This window comes from Homalodisca vitripennis, chromosome 3, assembly GCF_021130785.1.
Source record: "Homalodisca vitripennis isolate AUS2020 chromosome 3, UT_GWSS_2.1, whole genome shotgun sequence".
NCBI classification, from domain to species: domain Eukaryota; kingdom Metazoa; phylum Arthropoda; class Insecta; order Hemiptera; family Cicadellidae; genus Homalodisca; species Homalodisca vitripennis.
Window position 1 is genome coordinate 30,270,845 of NC_060209.1, and position 26,601 is coordinate 30,297,445.

The 26,601-nt window shown below is 30.6% G+C and overlaps 1 protein-coding gene across 1 annotated transcript in view; it reads left to right on the forward strand.

Moving 5' to 3' along the window:
• LOC124356742 (cardioacceleratory peptide receptor-like) overlaps positions 1 to 26,601 on the forward strand; it is a 223,180-nt gene that overhangs the window by 195,506 nt on the left and 1,073 nt on the right. The window contains exons 3-9 of the mRNA XM_046807929.1: positions 11,799 to 11,885; positions 12,174 to 12,222; positions 15,858 to 15,961; positions 18,905 to 18,998; positions 21,731 to 21,826; positions 23,575 to 23,760; positions 24,698 to 24,802. Coding sequence (XP_046663885.1) covers positions 11,799 to 11,885; positions 12,174 to 12,222; positions 15,858 to 15,961; positions 18,905 to 18,998; positions 21,731 to 21,826; positions 23,575 to 23,760; positions 24,698 to 24,802 — 721 coding nt within the window. The remainder of the gene's footprint in view (positions 1 to 11,798; positions 11,886 to 12,173; positions 12,223 to 15,857; positions 15,962 to 18,904; positions 18,999 to 21,730; positions 21,827 to 23,574; positions 23,761 to 24,697; positions 24,803 to 26,601) is intronic.

The following is a 26,601-nucleotide window of genomic DNA, read 5'->3' on the forward strand; positions in this document are numbered from 1 at the left end:
TTCAATCAAATTTGCCTTATTTATAAAATTTTATTCAATTAAGTATATCAGCCAAAACATTATCATTTAAAGTTTTTTTCATACTTACCTAATACGATAGTAACTGCTTACAGCTCATTTATTGCATAAGATGTTATTTTATTTTTAATTGTTTTCCTAACTACTCGTATATTCTCTATTCGTGTATATAATATTTAAATGCCCATTAATGATTAAAAATAAAATTAATTGATAATACTTGATATTTTTACAGATTTTACTGAATACATTTATCTTGTTGCAATTATTTTTAATTATCAAACAATATTTATATCTTTACTTTATGAAGTAACCAATTAATTAAAAAAGTACAAAGATAAAAATAAAATTCTAGAAGATAAAATAAAAATAAAGTACAAAGTATAAAGTACAAAGTAGAAAGATAAAATAAAATTCTAGAAGTAAGCAATAACGAAAGAGAATACTTGATTATATATTACAAAAGGTCATTAAATGAAATTTAAATCAAATTTTATATTTTCCAGAAAATACAAAAATGTACAGCAATCGACGAGTACTATTTGAATTTTTGAATTTTTAAAACATTCACATCACATCATTATACCATATTCATCATACCATATTCATTCTTACCAATTTCCCCCACTTCCAGTCCTAGTGTTCAGTGGCATAATGATTGTGCAGTTACCCAGTCGTATGCCACAAACTCGTCAGCACGACTGTGGCAATATTTTGACGCTAAAAAACCAATATTACATGCCCGCTTTTACGCCTTGGGCATCGAGATTTTTTTAATTGATTCTGGCAACTTGTTTACAAAACGAACTCCTGCCTGTGAGGGTAAGCATTCGTAAACCACAGTCCTGTGTCTGTCAGTTAGGTAAATATCTGTTCCTCTTGTTTCATACGCATGTATGTTTCAATCACTCGTTATGGTACATTTAGACATGCAAAATAAATTTGTCTCTAAAATGTACAGGCTCGGAAGAGTCAACAATTATTGTAGTTTTTAAAACGTTTCCTTGCAAGATTCTCGGTAATTCAAATGTTCGTCAACTTACACTATCAGGTTACAGTATTGTTTGACAGTTACAGATGGTAAGAAGTTCACAGAGTACAATAGTTATTCATATATGTTATAATAACTATCCCAGATGTAAGTAAAACTAAATTGGCTCATAATTAAGAAATAAATACTATAATTTATTTCAAAAATATTAATTTGTTGTTACTTAGACTATCCCATCAATCCGTCTACAAAGGGTTGAACCTTAAAAGAGGACTGTTTGAACACATCTATAAAGTTTTAATTAATTTCTTGGAAATCAAACCCGTGGGCATACGGTTACTAAGCATCGGGTTTAATAATCTCAAGAACCTTTTTGAACCGTGGGTCTAGGTTTTTAATAATGACTCATCCCCAATATGTTGATCTTAATAATCCAATTGATATTTTTTTTCTTATACGTTTAGGGTATTTATTAATAAGGCTATTGGTCAAAGAAAGAATAAGATATATTTTAAAATATAAAAATATATAGAAAAACACAACCTTTGTTTGAGAAAAAGCGAAGAATGTATTTTTACAGACACAAGTAGTACAAAATTGAAATCGTATTAAAAAAAACAGCCGTGAAGTCAAAAAACATAGTTTAATGCTTATTAATAGAGTTTTCGCTTATTTTTGATTAGTCACAACATATGTTTATTTTACTTTTGATATAAAACTGGGAATAATAAATTTTAACTTTTTATGATGATTCGTTTAAACCAATGCTAAAAACACTCCGACATTTTTCAGTCTCTTCTCAAAAATTAATTTAGATGTAACAGTGAAGTTGTTGGTTCTGTCACATATGTTTTTACATGGTTTGACATTTAAGTTTCTAATATTTAAAAAAATTATAAATTTAACTGTAAAAATACTTTTTTAAATACATAAGTTTGTTCTTTTTGTACTTACATTTGTAATTTTTAAACTTGGTATAAAAAATCTCGTTAAACTTTATAAAAAGCGTAGTTAATGATATTAAAAAATGTCAATACTCTATATATTTTGATTCCTAAGAAACGTATGCAAAACTCGTAAAAGTATTGTTTTTTAATAATTGTGATGGAATTTTGGAATTTAGACAGATAACTTATTCACAGAAAATCTATTATTTCAAACGGTTCCTGCCTTAAAATAATCCTTTACTATCTGTGGGACGATGAGGATTTTCTTCTTCGTCTTCTAGCGTCGTTGTGTGTGTGTTATCTCTTGTAGTAATTTTACGGGAAAATAAACTCGGTCCTTGTATTTAATTTTCTTATCTATATTTAATGTTTTAATTTTGTTATATAATTTCACGTTTACCAAACTACTTGTCATTAAAAGAAGCAATAACTTAATAAACAGCCAAATGAATTGTTGTTATGTCCATAAACAGTTTTGGGATGTTCACTCTAAATGGCGCTTTTACTAATTTCTTAGGACTTTGAGTGTGTTCATGTGTGTTTACTTTTTCCTGAGTTATTGCTTGTTAATAATTAAATAGAAATGAATTTATACAAACAATTTAAAAATAGATCTATAGAGCATCTTTTCAAAATATGTTTTACAATGTAAATAAAACTAGACTAGAATTTCTTAAATATTATATGTTATATATCAAAACAAAATAAAATTATTAGGGATAAGAAAAAGCTAAAAACAAAAAAATTAAAAATTTATAGTTTGCTTTCCCTTGTCTCCAATATTTATATTATTTACGCCAATAGTAAGTGGGAAACTGTATTAATACTCGAAAACCTTCTAGCTTACAAGGGGATTCTCCTCATTGATGTTGTGCATGCGTGTGTGTATTATTTTAATACATACAATTATATATATATATATATATATATATATATATTCATTAAATTTATATAAGTGGCAATAGCCAAATTTAATTTCAATAAACATTGAATCGCAAAAAGTACTTGCTCCGCCGGAACTCGAACCCGGATCTCTCACTTGCCGGGTGAATGTGCTACCATTACACCACAGAGCCATATATATGTGTGTATTTATATATAAAACTTATTTTCCATTTCTTTATTGATGACCTGTCGGCTATGTGATAAAACATTAATATTCCACCTCCATTGGCATCTTTTAATATGTAGATTTATTTGAATATACATAACTATAATATAAGAATTTCAAGTCGTAAGTTCATTTTAGCACAATGTCTTGCTATAATTTAGGAATACCTTTCAAGCAAGGCTCAATACACCATCTAACATCAATAAAAATTGAAACAACTCGTTTGAACACTACATATAGATGTGCAATAATTTCATGTTTGTGTAATTTTTCAGTACTTCCTTTCTAATAACCATAACAAGGTAAGATTACGCCACACTACATGTCACGTGACAGGCTTTGCTAAAGGTGCATGCAAAATTTCAAGTCTTATTTAGCTCATCATCATTTACAATATGTTCTGCGGATATTGTGTCAGCCTACTTAATGATATGATATAGTGACGCTAAATTCCATAGTTAGACAAACACCATCATAGAACTCATTCTCATATATCTACAAATGATGTTGAATTCTAAACTTTATGTTTACAGAAGAATTGTTCTTGCCACATAATACATTTACAAATTACATTTTTGTTCATTAAATTAGGTTTTATAATATGCTGTTTAAATAATAAAAACCTAAGCTAAGGACAGTACTACAGAGCATGCGTGCGTTAAAATCAAACCTTTTCATCGACTTTTAACATTTACTTTCATTTTATTATGTTTTGTTAACTCTATGATTATAAAAATAACAAGTTAAATCTCAATATGGTTGAACTCAATGTGTTTCCAAATTATTTATCTTGATTTTTTATAGTTGCCATGATGGTTATCCATAAGACTAATGTAAAAATATTCACTAACGCTCAGCCAAGTCCTAAAAAGTGAGATGCACCATCATAGAACTCAGTGTATATAGTTACGTTCTTTTTTTAGATAACGTACGGACAGGTAGACATATAGACGCACAGACAGAAATGAAATTTTTCTAGCCCTTCAAAGGATAGGCTTGCTGACGCTCAGCCAATTAGTTTTAAGCGTTAATTGCTAGAAAACTTTTACGGGAAAAATGAGGCATTTGCAGTCATACTCTTAGTGACAACCGACCAAGCCCGGGAAGATTAAATTTTTAGATAATATTTTTATTATATATAATTGTGTGTGTGTGTGTTTTAGGTGTGTTCGTTTTATGTATACGTGTAAACATGTATTGAAATCGAAATTTAAAACATATAGGTACTGTGTTGGACTACTACAGTTTAAAAAGTGTAGTAACATAATATACCTTGAGGTAATACATAAATTGAGGAATCAATACATCTCCACAATCAAAATCATCAAAAAAACCAACTTTAAACCAACCAAATAATATTTATGCAGCGTATCTAGACACTATTTGAATGAGCTAAATGTTGTTTTGATAGTCCGTTTATAATTTAACTGTATGCTACTTTTATAATTGTATATATTCAGTTTTCTCTTTATATACATGATTTATAATAGTTTATAACGTTTAATCGGGTCAGGGATAGTTTATAAATAAATTTATATATATTTTATATATATATATATATATATATATATAAAACCCTAAGACACCGGATAGAACAGTCGAGAGGGGTAAAATTCAGGGTTCGAACGGGAGAGATAGTTTCCAAGTTCAGCTCAGACCCGAATTAATGTAACCCCAAAAGCCGAAGCAAATACAGCACCGATGATCAACGGATCAACAGGCTTTCATCATCGCAGACTCGGAAACGAAAGGAAATAAAGGGAAGGCGTCGGCATTTGTTTTAGGATGACTGTTCCACTACCTAAACGTTCCGTAATACGACAGATGCTAGTTCAACTGAAGCTCGAAAACGAGGAACTCTGGTGTCAACGTACGTCAAGCGACCCAGCGGCCTCGACACGAAACGATAAACTAAATAAAAACTAAATGCGAACACTAGTTCGCTCGAAATCGCGCCTAGCTCACTAGAGCTCGAAACTAAGGAACGCCAGTGCCAACGTTCGTCAAGCAATCCAGCGGCCTCGAAACGAAACGATGAACTAAATAAAACTAAACTAAATCATGCCTACCCGGAAGCTCAGGAACGCCAGTGCCAACGTGCGTCAAGCAACCCAGTGGCCTCGAAAAGAAACGATAAACTATATAAGAGCTAAATTCAAACTATTCGTTACTAGTAATAGAGTCTAATCCTATTCGTACTGATCTATTTTCTTGCTATAGGCTACTTTATATCTAAAATTATATTCTATTAGCAGCTGAAGTACGTAATGTCATGTACTTATCTTATCGTTAGTGACTGGGCAAGTGCAGGTAAAAACGTGTTTTGGCAGGTAAATAAGTACCTACTTACTTGCACCTTATCGTGGCGTATGTGGAGGCGGCGACTCTGACTCGACGACTCCGACTCGACGACGACTCCGACTGAGATACTCCGACCGAGAGAGCGAGGCAGCAAGGCACAGCGTACTTACGTACTGTAGTACTGGAGTCGTCCGCTGTAAGGCGCTTCAGCCCTTGAAGCGAACTCAGGCGGATTTATCCTGAAACTCTGGTTCTTACCCGGTCGAGCCGGACCTCGTCAGCTGACGTCTCCTGCGTTGATGTTGAGCTACTAGAGTATAATTGTAGGTGGAAGAAGTAAAGATCTTAACATGTCATTAAACTAAAAATAATTCTCCTCTCAAAAAATTAAAAATGTCTTATTTAAGCACCTGTAAAAAATGACATGTTACAAGTTTATAGAACGTCTTTCACAATTTCAGTAATTTTTTACTGTTAAATTTATTTAAACATATTTAATTGACTGTAAAAAAGCACTCGACAAACTGTCCCCTGAATTTCAAAATTCAAAACAATAAATAAAAAACATAAACATAGTGATATTAAACAACTTTTTATACCTGTTTGGTGTTACTTGTTTGTATGTTTTACAATCACTTATGATGAGAACATATTAACAATTCTAATCTGATTATTAAAAACACTGTTCATAAAAAACTGGAACTGTACTTGAAAGTGAAAGTGATAAAACACTGTACTGTAGTGAAAGTGATAAAACATTATTGTGGTCTCCACCCTGAGGCCTTGTGGGGATCGGTTTCGTTTAGCACTGGAAAAAACAGATTGGTTCAGATGTAAAGAATTACATTACATATTGAACAGCTGTTCCTATCCCATAATCCAATGCAACTCGGGAATCAATATGAATTAATTAACATCCTTAATGTTTATGAATTACCTTCAATCATATAAACCGAGGAATTAACCCATTATGATTACGCACATTTTTACTAGAGAGTTATTCATTAGAATATTATCATGCGAATATCAGAAGTGTGGTTTACAAATCATACGCTATAATTGCTCTGGTAACTGTATTCAGTAAACTACGCATGTTTTAAAAATAGACTGTCAATTTCATGTCATACGATAGCATTTCCATATTGATTACAGGCAGTGCTTGCGTCGTCACGTTTGACGGGAAAAGGGAGATTTGCTCTCGCAAATAGCTTCAAATGTGTCTCAATTTATACCATATCGACTTATCGATGTACTATTACTGACTTATTTACTTACTACTATTTACTCTTTCATAGAGCAAATTTAGTTTCTGTTGTTTTTTATACTGGAATTCAGACTTTTACTTTGCGATGGCTTCCAAATCATATTCTATGCTAGTCTAAATCAAGTACAAAGATTAATTATATTATTGTTTTAATAACATTTTTTAGATCTAACATTTCATTTAAGGTATTATACTTGTATTATTGAAATAAATACAAGTAAATTATTAGTCATATTAGTAGTATTAGTCAAGAGTCATTTTTGCTATTCATAAAATTCCTATCAGATTTTCGTAGCTTTTCAAACCAAAAACTGTAGCACTAAAATCTAGTTATGGATCCTGATAACTCAGAGAGTGGGTCTATTAGATAATATTTTATCGTTATCTCGTACTATTTGTCACTTTGTGGATTTATAAATTCAAATATTTGGTTTGTAACGACTGAAAAATATTTATTTTATAAAATTTTAACTAGTAACAATTACTCGGGTATCTGGATATACCCTTCCATCTTTATCTATGAAGAACTAAACAGAGTGTATCCATACTTTTAACTCACAGTGGCATTGCAAAACCAGCTATTGGTATTCCCAGGACTTCCTAATCGGCTTCGGTCAGACAAAACAAAACCTAAAACCTCGTAAATGCTATGTTAATCATGGTTGTTGATTGATGTTTTTGAATCTTGTAACAACTTGTTTTATGATTTTGTGTCCTAATTTCACTAAATAACTAGTGAATGAAAGTTTTATCTGCCTTACAATAACTTTAAATGTAATTTACACTGTAGAGGTTTTATAAAGAAATTCAAATTTTAATTGGCCAACATAATTTGAGAGAGTTACATATGAGACCTTTAGTTTGCGCAATTCTTCTTCTTTTATAATACCTTTAAATTGAAGTTTCACTTGCTAGAGGTTCCTATTTTAAAATAATTTGACTTACCTCCAAAATACCTCATTTTGGGAGGGGGCGTCATTTTTCATACGTCAAAAAACTCTTCAGTTGCTCATAAAAACATCCCCCAAAGTAAATCACTCTATCTCTATCTATTCATAAGAAAGTATTAGGGGAAAGAACTTTTAAGGCACCCATTATATATAGTTAAATATTGTTTAAAAGATTAACCTTAAAACCCGTTACGATACCAGGGTATCTCGATGACACAAAGTGAATACCCGACTTTTGAAATGTCGAGTTTATAAAAAAAAGCCGCCAAGTCTTAAAAGTTCAGAACTGAAAATTGAGTCTTGAAAAGAAACTTAATAAAAACTTAAAAAAGAAAGATAATACAGATTATATCACTCATTGTAAAGGGGGCATATATTATAACTATATATTTTATTTGATTTATTTATACATTATTTATACATATGATAATCCTTTTTTAATATAGACAGATGGATCATTTAAAAAGTATACTCTGGAACAAGAATTTATTACATTAATTTTGATTTTGTTACATTCTAAAACCTTGCTTCAAAATAACGGCAAGTGAATTATAATACTATGAAAAATTCAAAACAAATAAGTAAACATAATCTAATTGGAAAAAGCCTCAGGTAATTTACAAATAGATTTATTTTCGAACATGTATGATAGATATTGTTGTGTAATATCGATTTCCGTCATCATAGACTTAAATTCAAGATACTTAACTCCAAAAAACTCAATGTTTTGGCATGTTCTACCCCTGTCGTCGAGAACCTTGATATATATTTTATTCGCCATAACATTGAATTTTCGAGACATAACTTATCTCTATTTCAGCTTATATCTTGTTAAGATACAAAGGTACCAAACAAAATAATAAAAATATGAAGTGTATATTTTTCAGACAGTTTTTAAGTTACACACGCTGCGACAAACATCGGGAAAATCTTAAGATTGGATGCTAACTTTATAAAAATAAAGTAAACTTTTTGTAATCAAACAGAATCACCCATTATATACGATTAGTAGCACTCTCAACCAACTTTATAACCTGCAAATTGTGAAGTGCTCATTACTGCAATATAATGAAACATTACTCAGCAAGTTGTATGCATGTCTGGGTAAACACACGGTTTATAGGATGTGACGCTAAGTAAGGGGTAATGGGCCGAGACTTATTGATAACAACATTAGCGGGCTGACAATAAAACTGCTTAAACGTGCTTTCGCCTCTCAAGCACCCCCCCTCCTTAACCTCCTCCTCATTCCCTATTCCTCGTCAGTATGTGCTTTTCTGTTCAAACGGTACATTCTTGTAAGATAATAGTTTTATATCTTATACGCTGAATCTATTAGTTTCTAAAACTTTCAGATTTAATTTAGAAGGTTTTAATTCTGTATTATTAAAAGAATTTTTTGAATTTGGTGATTTTATGTTCCCAATCCTACACTCTTTCATTCTAGATGTACCTTATGTGCATTTGAAATAAGGCCACCTATAGGGGGTCTGCCCCACAACGGGCTTCCAAAATTCCAATTTTAAATCTTATGAGAATTTTTTTCAACTTTAAAACAGCTGATTACCAGAACACACGTATTGCTCAGGCAGTTGTTGTCAATCCGAAAACAGACTATATCAGGTTTTAGTCAAGAAGTCGAGAGCCAATTTATTTTTTGTAAGTACACAACTTGATTTTTCTTGAATCGATAAAGAAATTTCCCTTAAGAAAAGTCGCCAGTGACACCACTTTTGATGGAGGTTGGAATGGAAGGATATCAAATTATAAAGGAATTATTTGCCCATAACATTTGCTAGGAACGTCGTAAAAAAATTTTTATTCATGTCATTGTGTTTCTATTAAGTAGGCCATTAAAATTATATGTCACAAGATAGGAGTTGCAATTCAAAAATTTAAAGTTACTCCAGTGTACCCCCTTCGGAAGGGGGGGGAGGAATTTTTTTGTCTTTCAAAAATCCAGAAAAGTATGTAATAAGTATGGTGAAGGTTGTACATCTATATCACAATCCGTTTGGAATACAGGATCATACGACGAATACGTTGATCAGGACTTAATTTACACTGTGTATATATGTATGTGTAAATAAAATTATAACAGAAATACATATTTTTCCAGTTTGGTAATGTAGAGCTCTTACAAAAACATTAGTGAAGCAAGTACTCAAACTCATCTATTAAATACCAATAAGGGTAATGGATTTTACATTAAAGTGACTAGAACTAAGAAGCCAACAACTCATATTTCTGGAAATAAAAAAGTTTGATCAAAATCGTAATTAAATATAAAAACGTTTTAAATCAATAATGAAGTACATGCGTTAATGAATTAAACTCTAATTTAATTATGTCTGAAACATCGATACATTGAAGATAGACAAACATCAATAGAAGAGATAATTTCATTTGTTATACCAAAATGTGCTAAACATTTTTTAAGGAACAACTACGATTTTTTTAGAGCCAACTATATTCATAGTGTTTATTGCGTTATAGAACCACGTAATAATAATAATAATAATATACATTTGAATTATATACGTACATAAATTATTAATGAACCGATGCAACTCTTTAAATATGTTTAAAACAAAAGGACAGTTTCAGTGATGTAAGTGAAAATGTATGTGTAAACCGAGTTTACAAATGTATGTAAGTGACATCGTTACCTCTCGTTTAGAGGTGAATATCGGAATTTCGTAGAACCTCTCACTTGTAATCTAAATATAGGGCGTTTCATGCAGTCCGACAAAACTGGGTTAAGGTATAAAAACAAGGAAATAATTTAATAGAACGTATATCCGGAAACGTGTAATTTTATGTTATCTCGCTACGCTAGCTTGTTATCTCGAATTATTTATTCTCGGAAAGTATAGCTCATTGTGCCATGTTCAAGCACTACCGTTCCCTGTATTACCATAGTTGTCAGTAAAGCCACTTCCGAGAAATTTGTTGTGTGCATATTCAAATTGTTATTACGTTTCGTTCATATGACCGTTACGTATTGATACCATGCAATGATGTAGTCTTAAATCGTGACTGGCGCCTAAGTATAGTACAAAGTAGTTATCTACACCATTTAATTATGTTTCAATTTTCAACATGAAACAAAAAAACAATAAAAACAAGAGTAGAAGTTAATTGGAAGTTGTTTTTCCAATAACGCTCTGTAGTGAATCGTAGATAACCAAATCAACGTTGAGCGTGACTGCTGCTTGGGTGGGTGAACGCTGGGTGATGGCTTCGCCTAGTAAAATAAAACATTCTTTAAATATTTACTGTTTTTTTAAATAGTATACGTTTAATATACTCTAATTTTCTTATATGGCTAAGTTATATGCATATCAGTAATTAGGAAAAATCGGTTGACAGAAGTGTTATAATTTGGGGACTTAAAAGGAAATACTAACCTCCATGTTGTTTTATATAAATAATGCCAATACCGATAAATATCCATATAGAAAATGTCGGTACAAAATCAGTACATATGTTTCCTTATGTCAGCACATAAGTTACCTTATTTGGATCATTAGTTTCTCAATGAAGGAACAACAAAACATCCATAAACTTGCAGGAGATGGAAATATTTCATTGCTGTATGTTCTACTGACAACCCGAAAGGCTTATAATTTTACATAAACTTTTATCCCGTATATATTAGCAACAATGGTTTCGGTGATTGTCGGTGAGCATGTCACGCGACGGAATTTGGCAAAGTGTTAGTACATATTGTTACATTGATCTTATGGGTAACCCTGATGGCAAAAAAAAAATGGAAAATAGCAGAGTGAATAAATAAGCTGAGTACAATCATATGATATTTTAACATATGACATTCTGCCACTTGTAGATTATTCATACAGTATATAAATGTTTATTTAAATTATTTATTATTTAACACCGCTATGAAACCTAATTCAATGTAATAACATAAGAATGTATTTTTCTGCTAAAGATTTAGGAAAAGTTCATGGAAATTGGTTAAAAGTTTTTGAAGCCTGTCACTCAGTAAGGCTTACATCATTTCTCTTTCGTTTTCCGGGGATGTTAGAAATTTTTTTCTGTAACATTATATGCCGTTCTATCTGTTACAAATTAGCAATTTGAGTGACATTTTGCATGCAATACCAGTGAAACGTGTTATGTGACACGTAATTTGGCGTACTCCTCACCTTTTATTCTAGTAATAGTGTAACTATTGGTCTTATGTTCCCAGACGGAGCAGTTCACGCTGTTGTGGATCCTGTTCATCGCCATAGTTGTCGGCAACACCTCAGTCCTGGCAGCGCTCGTCCTGACTAAGGTGTACTCCTCACCTTGTATACTAGTAATAGTGTAACTATTGGTCTTATGTTCCCAGACGGAGCAGTTCACGCTGTTGTGGATCCTGTTCATCGCCATAGTAGTCGGCAACACATCAGTCCTGGCAGCGCTCGTCCTGACTAAGGTGTACTCCTCACCTTGTATACTAGTAATAGTGTAACTATTGGTCTTATGTTCCCAGACGGAGCAGTTCACGCTGTTGTGGATCCTGTTCATCGCCATAGTAGTCGGCAACACCTCAGTCCTGGCAGCGCTCGTCCTGACTAAGGCTCGCAAGTCTAGAATGAATTTCTTCATCAAACACCTCGCCTTTGCAGGTGTGTGTAATTTTTACTGGGGTTTACATTTTTATTTCGTGTTCTCATAAATATAACTCATAAATCTTTGGAGTTAGATATTTGTTCTCTTGTACACTCACTTAATATCACCTCTGCATGGCAAAAAATAAAAAAACTTGTAAATAGTTAAGTTTCAAAAAAAAGGCTTTAAAACTATGATTTGTAATTATAGTATATTTTGTTCAACTTTGATACATAGCTAGCTGTGGTGTATGTTGTAAAAAAGTTTTTGAATTTTTCCAAACTTAAAGTAGCAGCATTAAACTTATTAACCGTATCTTTAACCAAACAATACTTATGAAAAGTTTGATTATTTATTTATTTATGATAAAAGGTAACTAAGAAAATACTTTTCCTGTGATTTTTAAATCTAAGAGCATTTTATGAGAGTTACAGTTATTTTTTCTGACCCCTACAAATTAATTATACTAAACATTCACGAATATAAATGTTACTTCATTTATTATTGAATTCATTACGTCATTTCAAGAATAGATGAAATTGTTTGGAACCACTTTATTAATTGTATGTATTTAGACTTTTAATGCCACGTCTTATAAGTTCATTAAATGTCTTAATATTACATCTATATCTACATGCCAATTCGCAAAAGGGATTATTATCTTTTGTGTTGTATAATTATTAAACTGTACTACTGGATATTAAAATTTAAATAATTTAAACCTAATGGAAGTCATCCACACGTAAAAAGTTTGATTACTTTTGTACCATGTTTTCATAGTTATTTAATTTTGAGGTTTGTATTTCGTTCGAACAAAGGAGTCGAAAATCGGTTGAAGACTTGGTTGATTTTAGACTGAAACTACTTGATTGATGGGGATTTTGCCGACTAAGCTTCCCACCCACTACCATTGACGAAGGAGTTGCCTATTTGTCAATCTTAAATTTATAGTGCTACGAGTATACATTTTGGACTCGTAACTGTTTAGGTCTGAAATTAATTATAACTAAAATATTCCTTTCTGCATAATTGGAAGAAAGATAAATGACTTAGTTAGTGTATCAAACTGAGGAGGATGCATTTTTAATTTTGAAAATTAATTTCAAAGCACTGATGGTATGTTTACAAACTCGTTATTTTCAGTACCAGATTATTTTCTGTACTTTTTAAAAAAAGTAAAAAAGTGGTAGTGGTGATGGTGGTAGTAGTGGTAGTGGTAGTAGTGGTTTAGTTTGGTTATATGATAGTGATTTTCATATTTTCTTTTGTCTGTAAGTATAAAGATATCCATTGGGTATAAGCTCAGCAATATTGCTGATCGTGCTATCCGTGGATACCGGGATAAGCGATACCACAAAAAAGCCGTTTGATTGTACCCATCGTATTAAATTGACGACAGATCCAAGGATATATCCGTGAACCTTTGAAACATTATGAGCTTGCAGATCCTTGCGGATTGGCTTTCCCTTTCTTGTCCATATCACATTTACTATAGTCCAATTTGGAGATGCCGTGTTGTCAAGATTTAAAAACATGAAAATTATTTACATAATTAGACCATACGAATTAGTGAATAACAAAAATATGTATAAAACATCATTATGAATTCTTCTGCATGACAAATAAAAAGGGAATCTGCAATAATTTGGGAAAGGTAAAAAGTGGTTAGTAAATATAAAACAATCTCAAATTCAATTTCTTTAAAAAAATTAAAAATATTACTTGGTGAAGGTATTATAAATGTATAATAATAAAAAAGCTCAGAATTGTACTGTTAACCTTTTTTATGCACATGTAAAAAAAATTATTTTAATGTTTTCCTCGTTTTTATAAATCAACAAAGCTCAACACATATAAATGGGCTGTAATGTAATAATTATTGTGCTTGAAACAATAGATTACAATAGGGTATTGGTAAAACATGTTAATGAAATCTCTAAATAATAGCACAATAAAAACAAGTATTTACACGTTTTTAACTCAAAACATTAGGAATTCTTTCGTGCAGATAATATCATGGAATGGTAAATTAATTAAACTTAATAAGTTACCTCATTGTTATATTAAGAAAATAAAACAAGTCATTAGAGATTAAAATATCAAGGAAGGAAGATGTTTTAAATATTAAAGGTCAATCTCGTCTTGTTTTCAGCGTACACTTTTTAGTGTTGTTACTTTGACATTTGTTGAGTGATTTAGATATATAAACACGAATAGCTATTGTATAATGGATTGAAAAATGTGTAAATGTTCGTATATCTGATACACTTTTTCAGATAAATATAAATGTAAAGTGCATAAATATTTACAATATGTAAAAAAATAAAATGAGAATTCAAACAGCAACATAAACATAATACATAAATACAATTTGAACCCCAGCTGATAGTCTATAAAATTCACTATTGGGAAAGAGTAAAAATAATAATGACTTTGGTCTTAAATTGATGCCTCTTGGGTGCCTTGTTTGCAAATCTAGTGTGGTGTGTATGTTTTAATATGTTTTTTTTTTTTTTTATTTTAACCAGCGTTCATTTATAATTCCATCGATTTTGTTAATATCTTTGATAGTGCTGTAGATGGACCTTATATTGGTCACTGTTAAATTACATGAAAAACATAAAACCAACATTTAAAACTTTTATTGTTTTGTGAGGCCTTTCGATAGCGAGGCTATCATCTTCAGACACATCACAAAAGTTTAATTTTTTTCATGTAATTTAATTTTTGATAGTGGAACCAACTTTCTAGAAGATTTTGACTGCGCGCATTTAAAGCGTAATTGGTCATAGGCTTTTCTACGTTGTTACGGACAATCTCAAATCAGTAGCCGTTTAATTTTATGCGTAAAGGATTATATGTTTGGCAGACGTACTGTTTTGCAAAAATTGCAATTAAATTACCTTTTAGTTGCTACATCTAGTATTTACTTTGATGGGATATACTCGTACTGTGTTGGTTACATTACTTTTGAAATGTTTGCTTGTTGACTTGATCTTACACGTTCCACAACAAAGTTTATAAGCAACATGAATCCAAACTTACTTTTGTATATACTTATTATATATGTTTAATATTGGTTGGCTTTTTTAATACAACTCTTGGAGATCTGAAATATAAATCTTTAATTTCTTTAGAATTGTGAAATAGAATAAATGCTGTTCTCGTGATTGAGTTAATTTTGTGAATTTTAAAATAACAATTGGTTTTTAAGTAAATGGATATTTGGAATAAAGTGGAAGATGGAAGTTCCGGGAAATGTAGGACTTCATAAACTTATTGTTTTACGATGTATCTCTTAATTTCCCCTTTTTGTTTTAGAAAATATTTAATAATTCTATAAAATTCTTTGGAAACATATTTGTCAAGTAACTTGTCAAGTATTTGAGTCAGATAATGCCTTAGCTTCTTATCTCCTACATCGGCCAGTATAAGTATGTCTTTGTTATTTTGGGCTGATCTAATAGATTTTATTTTAGTTTTATATACTTCATAAATTTTAAATAACTTATATATCCATTTTGAATTAAAGATTGAGTAATTCAAGATCAGTACACTATATATCTTGTATAAATAATGATGTACATTCATGATCACCATTGTTTTTATTGTTTTAACATTACTCACATCAATAATTCTGATGTCATGACAGACTTACTGGTGGGGATCATTAGTGTGCTGACGGACATCATCTGGCACATCACCGTGTCCTGGACCGCCGGTAACCTCGCCTGCAAGATCGTGCGTTTCTTACAGGTAGGCCTACACCATCTCGTATACTCGTATAGCCCCATTTCCATTCACTCACAAGCGCGTGTTCAATGCTTCAATAATGAGTGATACATTCACGCGTAATAAATACGTCCATTTGTTCTTAGTTTTAAATTACGACTATCTTTAGTTGTATATAATCTTTCTTTACAATATGATTCTACTTATCTCACTCAAACAGTTGAATCCTGAATGATAGGATTGCTAGAGTAAAATAAAATAAAGATGTATTATTTTACCAGGCAAAGTTAGGGCTAAGAAGCTCTCTCTAACACTTAACGTGGGGACCAATGGCTTAAAGGTGACTTCCCAACCACCACTAATGGCCGGGGAGGCGGGCTGCTTGCACGGACAAGATCGCTCAGCGGTCACTCATCCAAGCAGCAGCCACGCTCGACGTTGCTTGATTTGGTTATCTTGCGATAACCGTTGTACCCGCTACATTTCGCCATTGCTAGAGCTGTAGGGAATTACATTATCTAAGTTAATTTTGAAGCTGTAATAATGGCCTACTCAAATCAATATATACAATGACGTTCAAAATTGGAATTAGGAGATTTTTTAAAGTCCGTAATTTCCGGACGATATATTTCTGAATAATTGATGTAGGTAATAAACCTATTGTACAATATAGATAATTATGTACGTAATCATACTACATATGATTAATATAACTCTTATAATTGATAGAACTAACAGTTTCGTCAAACAATACAGTTATGAGTGTCTACTTCAACGAATTATGCAAATTACCAAACAAAATTATCCAAATTATAAATATCTTAAAATGTACTTACATGAAAAATATAATAAGTCAAATACAATATCCGAAGTAGCTTCGACTGTTTCAAATATTAAAGTAAGCATCTTCCTCTATATGTTTTATTTTAAATGAGTTATAAATATGTTTTATAAATATACCTCTGTGTCAGAAAATAGAAAACAATTTTTGTATTTTTTTACTTCTTTCAGTTGGTTTGTAAACTTACAGAGGTTTAAACAGTTTTTTAAATAACTATTAATTTGTAGTGAACAATTTATGAAAAATGGAATAATGCAAGATTACTTTGAACCTTGCGTATTTATTAATTGGCTGGGCGTAGCGAGGCCTATCATTCAAATTCAAATTCAAATTACTTTATTTGCATCATATATACAAAAGGCCGAATGTAGGGCCATAAGGCCCTGTCTTACATTTAACCCTGAAATAATAGTATAATAATCTATATATAAACAATTAACCCCTTAAGTCAAATAATCTACATTCCAGAGGATAGACAAATTTTTATTTTTGTATTTATGTCTGTCTATCTGTCTATCTGCCTGTTCGTTTAATATCTGTAAAATCTACTGAACTATACACTTTAAAATTTTCACGAAACATCCTTTATGTATAAGCAACATTAGTAAACATTGTAGTAATCGTCGATGTCATTCCATGAGATTTTGCCGAGAGTTAGTGAACCTTTTTACATTGGTGTTATGGATAAGCATGATGGGAACTATAACATCGCAGAAGAAATACATTTGTGAATAACAAAGTATAACTATATGGCGCTTTGCCATGTTACATAGTAACACGTATAGCCTAAAGAAATGAGCTATAGACCTGCAATATTGCATGCAACCTGAGCATAGCCTGTTAAGCGACACGTGGTTTGGTTTAGGACTACTACTTCTTTTACTCTTGGGATGAGGTGAAAAAAACGTGTCGTCGTGGTCATATGAACAAGTGATATGCATGTTAAAAAATATTATTGATCTATATGAATAAATGAATGTATTTCCAATCAATATAAACACAATTTGTAAACATTATAATTTTTGGAAATTGACTGAATATTTTTACAAGTAGTGTGGCCAGTTAGTAAATGTAAAACACAATAAATACACATTTATGAGAGTCTAGCACCTTAGATTAATTTTGAGCCGCCATTTTGGTATACTAAAAATATTCATGCAATATTACAATTCAGAAAATAAATTATATACAATAAACAAATACACAAAGCAAATAATTTATACACCACAAATACATACAAAAATATAATTAACAATAAATATAATAAATACCAATAAACAATGGTAAGAAGCAATATACAAGATATACAAAGATCACAGAAACTCTATTAAAGTACTTTACACTTTATGACATCACAGTACTCAAATAGCCAATGTCTTGCAGCAAAATAAGCCAAATAATTACTTGTTGACAACATTTTTTTAAATTTGGAATATTTTTAATGTGTAATGGAATGTAATTAAAAATTTTGCTCCCAAATACTGAAAAAAAGGCGACAATAGATTTATTTAATTTGGGTAGTAATTATTTATATTTACATATCTAGTACAATAATGTATATTGCCGTTGCCAAGGGTTTAATGTAATTAACAATTTTGCTCCCAAGTACTGAAAAGAAAGGCGACAATAGATTTATTTAATTTAGGTAGTAATTATTTCTATTTACATATCTTGTACAATAATATATATTATCATTGCCAACATTCCCACTTGTAATAAAAACAATCTTAGGACTTAGGACTACTGAAAAACATGTTGAATAGGTTTAATATTTGTTTCTTTGTAGAGGGGAAAGGAACTATCCTTTTTTAGTGTTTTTAACACGACTCGTAAAAAGTAGCTTTGGGTGGTCTTATCCATAATTTAAAGTATTCTGTCGAATTACGTTATAAATATTGATTGTACTTGCCGTAGAAAAAGTTAGCTGTGAATATTTGTTTCTTTGTAGAGGGGAAAGGAACTATCCCTTTTTAGTGTTTTTAACACGACTCGTAAAAAGTGCTGTTGGGTTGTGTCTTATCCATAATTTAAAAGTATTCTGTCGAATTACGTTATAAATATTGATTTTACTTGCCGTAGAAAGAGTGAGCTGTGGTGTATTGTATGTCTTAATGTTTATGTTACAGGCAGTAGTCACATATTCTTCCACATATGTTCTAGTCGCTCTCTCCGTAGATCGTTATGACGCCATCATTCATCCCATGAACTTCTCTGGCAGTTGTGAGTAATGCACCAAATACATCATGAACATAAAGTGCAACATTTGTTCGATAAAATTAGATCAAAGTTAAGCCCAAGAGCTATTTATATTCAGCTGTCATAGCAAATTGAATTACACCGTTTCCACTATTAATATTAGGCACAGCTAGCGAATAAAACAAAGAAGCATCCGTCAAGTGAGCTTTGACCACCAGACCAGGCATAATGAACAGCTAATGACTAGCCATTTGGAATGTTTATACGTGACAGACGCTACAGAACTGGGCTACAACGGCTTTGATAGGGCAGTAATGGCCTGTTTTAGAGAGACATAATGACGTTTAGGACAATAGCTTGCTGCATTCCCGGGTGGCACTTTTGATCTAGAATTTCAATGGAAGAAGCGTTTTACATCAAACTTTAAAAGCTTTTGTGTTGATGAAATATAGCTTTCAAAGAGTGTATTTAGTTTTTCTACAATAGATATTACTTTTGCACTTCTTTCTTATTACATTTCCTAATAGTATGATATGAATACGTTTTAAATTAGGTAAATGGTTTTATTCACTATTAAAAATAGGATGAAAATATAAATATAAAACCATTTTTATCATCCGAGATCCATTTAAATCTTTTATTTATTATTTAAAATTAAAAATAATGCTTTTCTTTAAATAATATAAACATTTCAAAATAATGATATCAATCAAAATTTTTACCAGAGCGAATTTTAATTTTTTTAAATTGCATAATTTTTATGTTTGGAATTATTTTTGTATTCCTTTTTTGAATGTTTTTTTGTGTGGTTTAATTTGCTTAAAGAAATGCAAAAACTGTGTTTAAAATATAAATTTTTTTGCTTTTTCACATTACGAGGGGTTTATTTAGTACAAATAAAGGCTCTTATTACCAAATAACAAAAAAATGTTCGTTTACATTAGAGATTTTCGAGTTCAATAATAGTAGTTAATATTGCAATATAAAGGCTACTTGTCCACAGTCTTACAATAGCAGTTTAAATCTATACATATACAGGGTGTTCTTAAAAAGGAGTCACAAACTAATGTAGGTGATAATATTCATCATTTCAAACAAACATGCAAGAAATGTTTCGTTAAGTGGCTATCAGCTATTTCGTATTTTTTACCAAAAAATTATTATCTTTAAATTTGTTAATCCAAAAATAAAATTTTGCACATAGGTCTGAATAAATAAGAGGAAAATTAAAAATATTATTGTGTTTAAATTCCTTTAACATTAACAAAATGGCGTCTGTTGAAAATTATTTCAGTCAAATAACCAAAGAACCAGTATATTTATAAAAACATAAACAGTACAGGAGGAACAAACAACTGATACCTCTCAACTGAATATGTTTGGCGCTCCCGGTTTGTGCAAACGTGTCTTTAAAGTGGTCGTGCTCGCTTATGCGTTGACGGATTTCATTGAAAAAGTTCCTTTGAAATTGAAATAAAATTTTCACAATATTGCATCTCTTGTAAAATATTTATAAAACCTGTATGTAAAACAGCTGATGCCCATAAAACATTGTATAACTATACTTTTTTGTTTTTTATTACTTGTTTGTTATTTGTCTATCAATATTTTCAATTGACACCATTTTGTTAATATGAAAGAAAATACACTTTTTTCTCTTATTTATTCAATAAAATTTGCCAAATTTGGTTTCTTCAACTTAAAAAATTTTACATATAGTATTTGAGTTATAAAAAATTACAGCAAGCGGCTAAAAAAAAACATTTCTTTACTTATGTTTATACTACATTTTTTATTACTTATAACAATTTGTGACACCCTGTGTGGGTGTTTATATATATATATATATATATATATATATATATATATATATAATATACATTGTGTTTATATATATATATATATATATATATATATATATATATACATTAAATTGTATATGGCAATAGCCTTATTTAATTTCAATAAACATTGAATCACAAAAAGTACTTGCTCCGCCGGGAGTCGAACCCGGATCTCTCACTTGCCGGGTGAATGTGCTACCATTACACCACAGAGCGCTTACTTTTTCCGATTCAATTATTTTGGATTTGGCCGTATCTGTCACACACACACACACACACACACACACACACACACACACACACACACACACACACACACACACACACACACACACACACACACACACACACACACACACACACACACACACACACACACACACACACACACACACACACATATATATATTTATATATTTAAAGTAAATATGTTTCTTTGTTTATTAATAAAATTATTTGTATTTTGAGATGTTAACACCTGTCCACACATAAGGATAGAGTGGGCATGTACATCGGCTACTAATAATATTATTTTGTAACATTAACTTTTGTAATATTTATATTTTCCCACGAACAGAATTTTTTGTATTGCATGGGGCTTGTATTGATTTAAAAAATGTATTTTAGTGAATAATTATATTTGTAATAAAATGGCAAAAGATTAATGAAAAATTAACAGTAGTTAACAGAAAACACTCTGGTTACGTTTAAAACTTAAGAAACTCTAAAATATCCCTCATGGTCTTTACCACGGCTTTATTGGAGATAATAGAAAAGAAAAGCCTTATATTGAAATATATTGGGGTGGAAGTTATACGTACGCTAATATACGTAATAAAGGCTCAATAATTAAGGTATAGGTTTTAGACCGCATGTTTACAACGCTAACCAAAGTTTGAATATTGTCGACAGGGAGGAGAGCTAGGATCTTGGTAGCCTGCTCCTGGCTCCTCAGTGTCCTCTTCTCATCGCCCATCATTATCCTTTATGAGGAGAGGGTTATACAAGGTACAGAGTAGAGTATAATTAGTTTTATTGATTTCTTAATTCATTACTATATCCGTACATTAATTTGAATTTATACGATAAAAAATTTTATAATTTATTTTTTTGGTACTATATCAATACTGTTTTGTCAAACCATTAAGATATAGTATTGAGTCCTTTTTGAAGTATAAAAAAATTTAAAAAATACAAATACGAGTGTTTTTATTGAATAAATTTGACATGAACTCAAAATATTACATACAGACAATTCTCATTGAAAACTGTTTAAGTTACATAAAAATACTTATGTGCAATAATTAATCTCAATTAAGTTTAAGTAATTCCGAATTCTTTTTTTATTCAACGTCTTTGCTGCAAAAATAATACCATTCATTACAATAATATTTTTAGATTAAAAACACTTTTAAGTCCAAATTTGAATTAATATTTTTACTAATATAATTTAATAAGTGATCATGTAAATATATATATATATATATATATATATATATATATATATATATATATCACTATATCAATTGTTTATAGTCTGGCCTATATATTATTCTGTATTGTGAATGTTCTCTATATCACCCTAAAAATATATTCCTTAAACAATTATCAATAAAATGGCAAATAGAGTAAACGAATATTTTATTATAATTATTAATATTTTATATTTGCTATCAATTAATTAATTATTTATTTTATTTCTGATAGTCTGTAAACGTCTCTCTCTTAAATATATAAATAACTTAAATTGCAAAAATGGCTACTAACTATATTGAATGTTCTTATTTTGTCTACACGTTATTAACTTAAAACCACCAGAAGAGTCCTTTAAAATTAATAATATCCTTCTTGATTACCATACAAGAAAGCCGAGCGGAATCAGCGGTTGTAGGGGAAACAACTCCTACTTCCCCTTCGCCTATCACTAGTCTGCGGTTACGTTAGGTTACCCGCTACTAATGCATCTCATCAGAAACCATAATTATGTTTGCATTGTTTAAGACTGCTAGAGAGTCAAAACAAACACACATCTGGTGTGATTCTAAACATCTTAACTCCTTATTTCACCTATAACCGGATTGAAAGTTTTAACAATATTGTATTTGAAAAAATAAAATTAATTTTATACAAATTTTGCATGCCCTCAGTTATTTTCTACTAAGCCAAGATCATCTCTGAGAGTTATTTATGCCATTTAAATGGCATAAATAACTTATGTAGTCTTACTAGTAGCAAAAACTACCCCTGCAGTACAATAATACAAGTTTTACGCAGCTTCACGTAAATAAAATCGAATTCGTTATTCGGTATTTTTAGTAGTATTTTGATTACCACTGTTCTTTTATTTGTGTTCGACATTATCTATATTAGTTCCATAGTACTTGATTTGTTGACTTTAATAAAATCACTTAATTTGTTTAGAGTTTTACCTTTTAGGATTTATACGATACTAGATATAAAAATGTAATAATTATTTTTTTACTGTTCCAAATTTTCTGGTTCAAGCTTTAGTTTTCCAGCGCGGCAAAATGAGAGTGCAACTTTGACATAATAACTTCAGTACAAATAAAGTTAGAGAACATAACTGTTAAGGACGTTTTTTAATTTATAAATAATGAGTTCCTGATTGTATTTGGCCGTCGATGTACTGACACTGGAGAAAGAGAATAATTAGTGGAAGAATATTTGCATTGAACCACGTTGTACTTTTTTGCTTGTAAAATGTGGATAAATATCGCGTCCTCTCGCTCTCACAGGAAGACTGCAGTGTTGGATAGAGCTGACTAAGCTGCAGTGGAGAGTGTACATGACTCTCGTGGCTCTCCTGCTGTTTGTCCTGCCAGCTCTCATTATCACGGCTTGCTACACGATCATCGTGTACACGATCTGGACCAAGAGCAGCATGCTGAGTCCCTCCCACCACGCTTCTACTCCACTTAAGAGTTTGTATCCTTTTCACTTATCACTTTCTTTCCTTTATGACGAGTAGAACTTGCCATAACATTTAATTTCACTTCACACTACCCGTGCACTTGAGGGAGAACAGTCAAAACCTTGAACACAAGAATGTTATGTGTAATCTGACAGAAGTATTCTGTGTAGTCGATTAATTAGCTAATTGAAATTTCCATATTTCAATTCCTTTATAATTAAGGTACTGAATACAATAGACGTGCATTAAATTATTTAAATTTTTCTCAATTTAAAAATGTTATTTTTATCCAAACATGCATGCAAGATTTTATCCGTTCCAACAGTACATAATACACTTTGTAGTAATAAAATTGTTTACTTGATCCCAGAGGAGCATTTTGGTTGTCAACATATACTTGTACACTCCAATCACAAAACGCTTTACTTTCATACCAAAACAATTAAAGGTCAAATAATATATTAAGTCTCTTTATATATCAAAATAAAGCATTCAACTTCCAACGTTTTCCTTGTTAATTTTTTTTATGATATCTAAATCAGTTCTAGTAATAAAGTAAAAGAAAATACTAATTCTTCAAATAGTGAGTGTATAATACTCTCGTAAAGTAAAATTTCATGAATACTATTAAAGCATGGATACGCGCTAAAAACTAAAAAGGAAAACAATGCCGTTTTTGGAGTTGTTTAAAAACAGTAATTGCACAATCTTTGCACAATCTTAAATCTTAAGAAAATTAATACAGGTGTGCTTATTAATTATATGTTATTAAAAATGATTATGTGCATATTTGTCTTTTTTAAGTTACTCTATTATTAAGATTTTATCAGTCAAAATTATTGCACTATAAGTACCAATCACATTAAAATATGTTGTTTTGCTAATATTTCATACACTAATAAATAAATGTATTAATTATATTACGAATGTATTCGGTGATGTTGCAGATGGAGATCGGCTGGACGAGGCAGAGTTGCGTAGAGCCAGCTCGAGGGGGATTATCCCTAGGGCGAAAATTAAAACTGTGAAAATGACTTTTGTTATAGTGTTCGGTGAGTTGTTTGTTATAAAAATAAAAATAAAGTTTTTATTTTTATAGTAGGTAGTTAATAACCTACCCACAACATTTAGTGGATATAATTCTTATACAGTTGCACCAAACATTATTGTGTACAATTGAACTACATCAATCTTGAATACAAATTAAGAATAACAGTTCATAAATAAAGCGATTACGTTATAGAAATCATGCTATTCCATTTTCTGCTATAAGTTTTTGTTATTATGTACGTATTAAAAATGTTCATCAACCTATATTTATTATGAACCTTTAGTATTCAAGTTTATGTTCAAAATATCCAAACATGTGGATGTTTCAAAATCATGTAACTCACGCATGATAATTACGACATTGATAAGTTATGTAGTTTAAGAGAAATGTACGAGAAGTTTACTAAACGTACATAATTTAGAGTTGTGTAGTTTTTTACGTAATCTTGGTTGTGTAATTTGTACAAATTTTTAGTAGGCTACATTGTTTTAAAAAGATCTATAGGTAAAGCTAAAATAATAATATGTTGTGTTAATTATATTCAGTACACGTGTTGTGTGGCTGAGAATCGCCGAGGGCTATCGTTGTTTACGAACCTGTTATCCTCATTGTAATTGCTTTACAGTGATTGCAAGGTTGTTAGTTACCAATTGCATCATTTTTTTCTAAAATAAGATTAATATGACTGTTCATATCGTTGAACCTTTTTTCAATCTGTAACATTATTTCATAAAAGCTGTGTTTGGAGATTAAAACCACAAGGAAGGGGAATATAGGTTCACGATTTAGATTGTTGATAAATGAAACCTCACGTAGTTGTTACACTATAACATTATTTTGTAAAAGCTGTGTTTGGAGAGGAAGGGGGATATAGGTTTACGATTTAAATTGTTGATAAACGAAACCTCATGTAATTGTTACGCTATAAAATTATTTCATAAAAGCTGTGTTTGGAGATTAAAACCGCAAGGAAGGGAGATGTAGGTTCACGATGTAAATTGTTGATGAAGGAAACCACACGTAAGTGTCATGTTTGCGGATAGATACCGACAGCGTGGGGCGTCAGTGGTACACTGAATCTTATTGAAGTCCTAGAAATGAGATTATCAATGTATGGTTGTAATCATCACATGCGTATGGAATATTCAGTTCTAATTTTGAATTAGCAATTAATATTGTCACCACAATAGAGAGAATGCATAAGTCGCATGCGTTTGATGTGGTTCCGCGTTCAGTTTTATCATTTATGATCTATAAACTGTGGTTTATCATAAATCTGTATAATATCTTTCGTACATGGATGCTTATAGATCAATTAGAAAAATAATTTAAATAACTTTATTATCTTACATTAATTAATTACGATATCCTTAAAACTATTGAACATATTTAGATAAAACTATGAACACATGATCGTCTATCATTTTATGCACACTCTGAAAAGTGATGACAAAGTTTTTTTTTTTTTTTTTTTTTTTTTTTTTTTTTTTTTTTTTTTTTTTTTTTTTTTTTTTTTTTTTTTTTTGTGAAAAACCAAGAATCATTAGAATCGAGAAATGGATTTAACCACTGTGAACTGAGCATTAGTTTTTTACATTTTGGTTCATTCATGACTATTCTCTAACCAATAGAAAACTAAAAGCTTAGACCATACTAAATCATAATAACCTCCATACGAGTGGCTTAAAAAAACTTGTAATCCATAAAAATCGTTTTTTTATTTTCTGAATAATAGAAGATTTTAAAAATTAGCTAACTTAATTCCACTATAAACTTAGCGCATATTGTCGTTTTACCTCT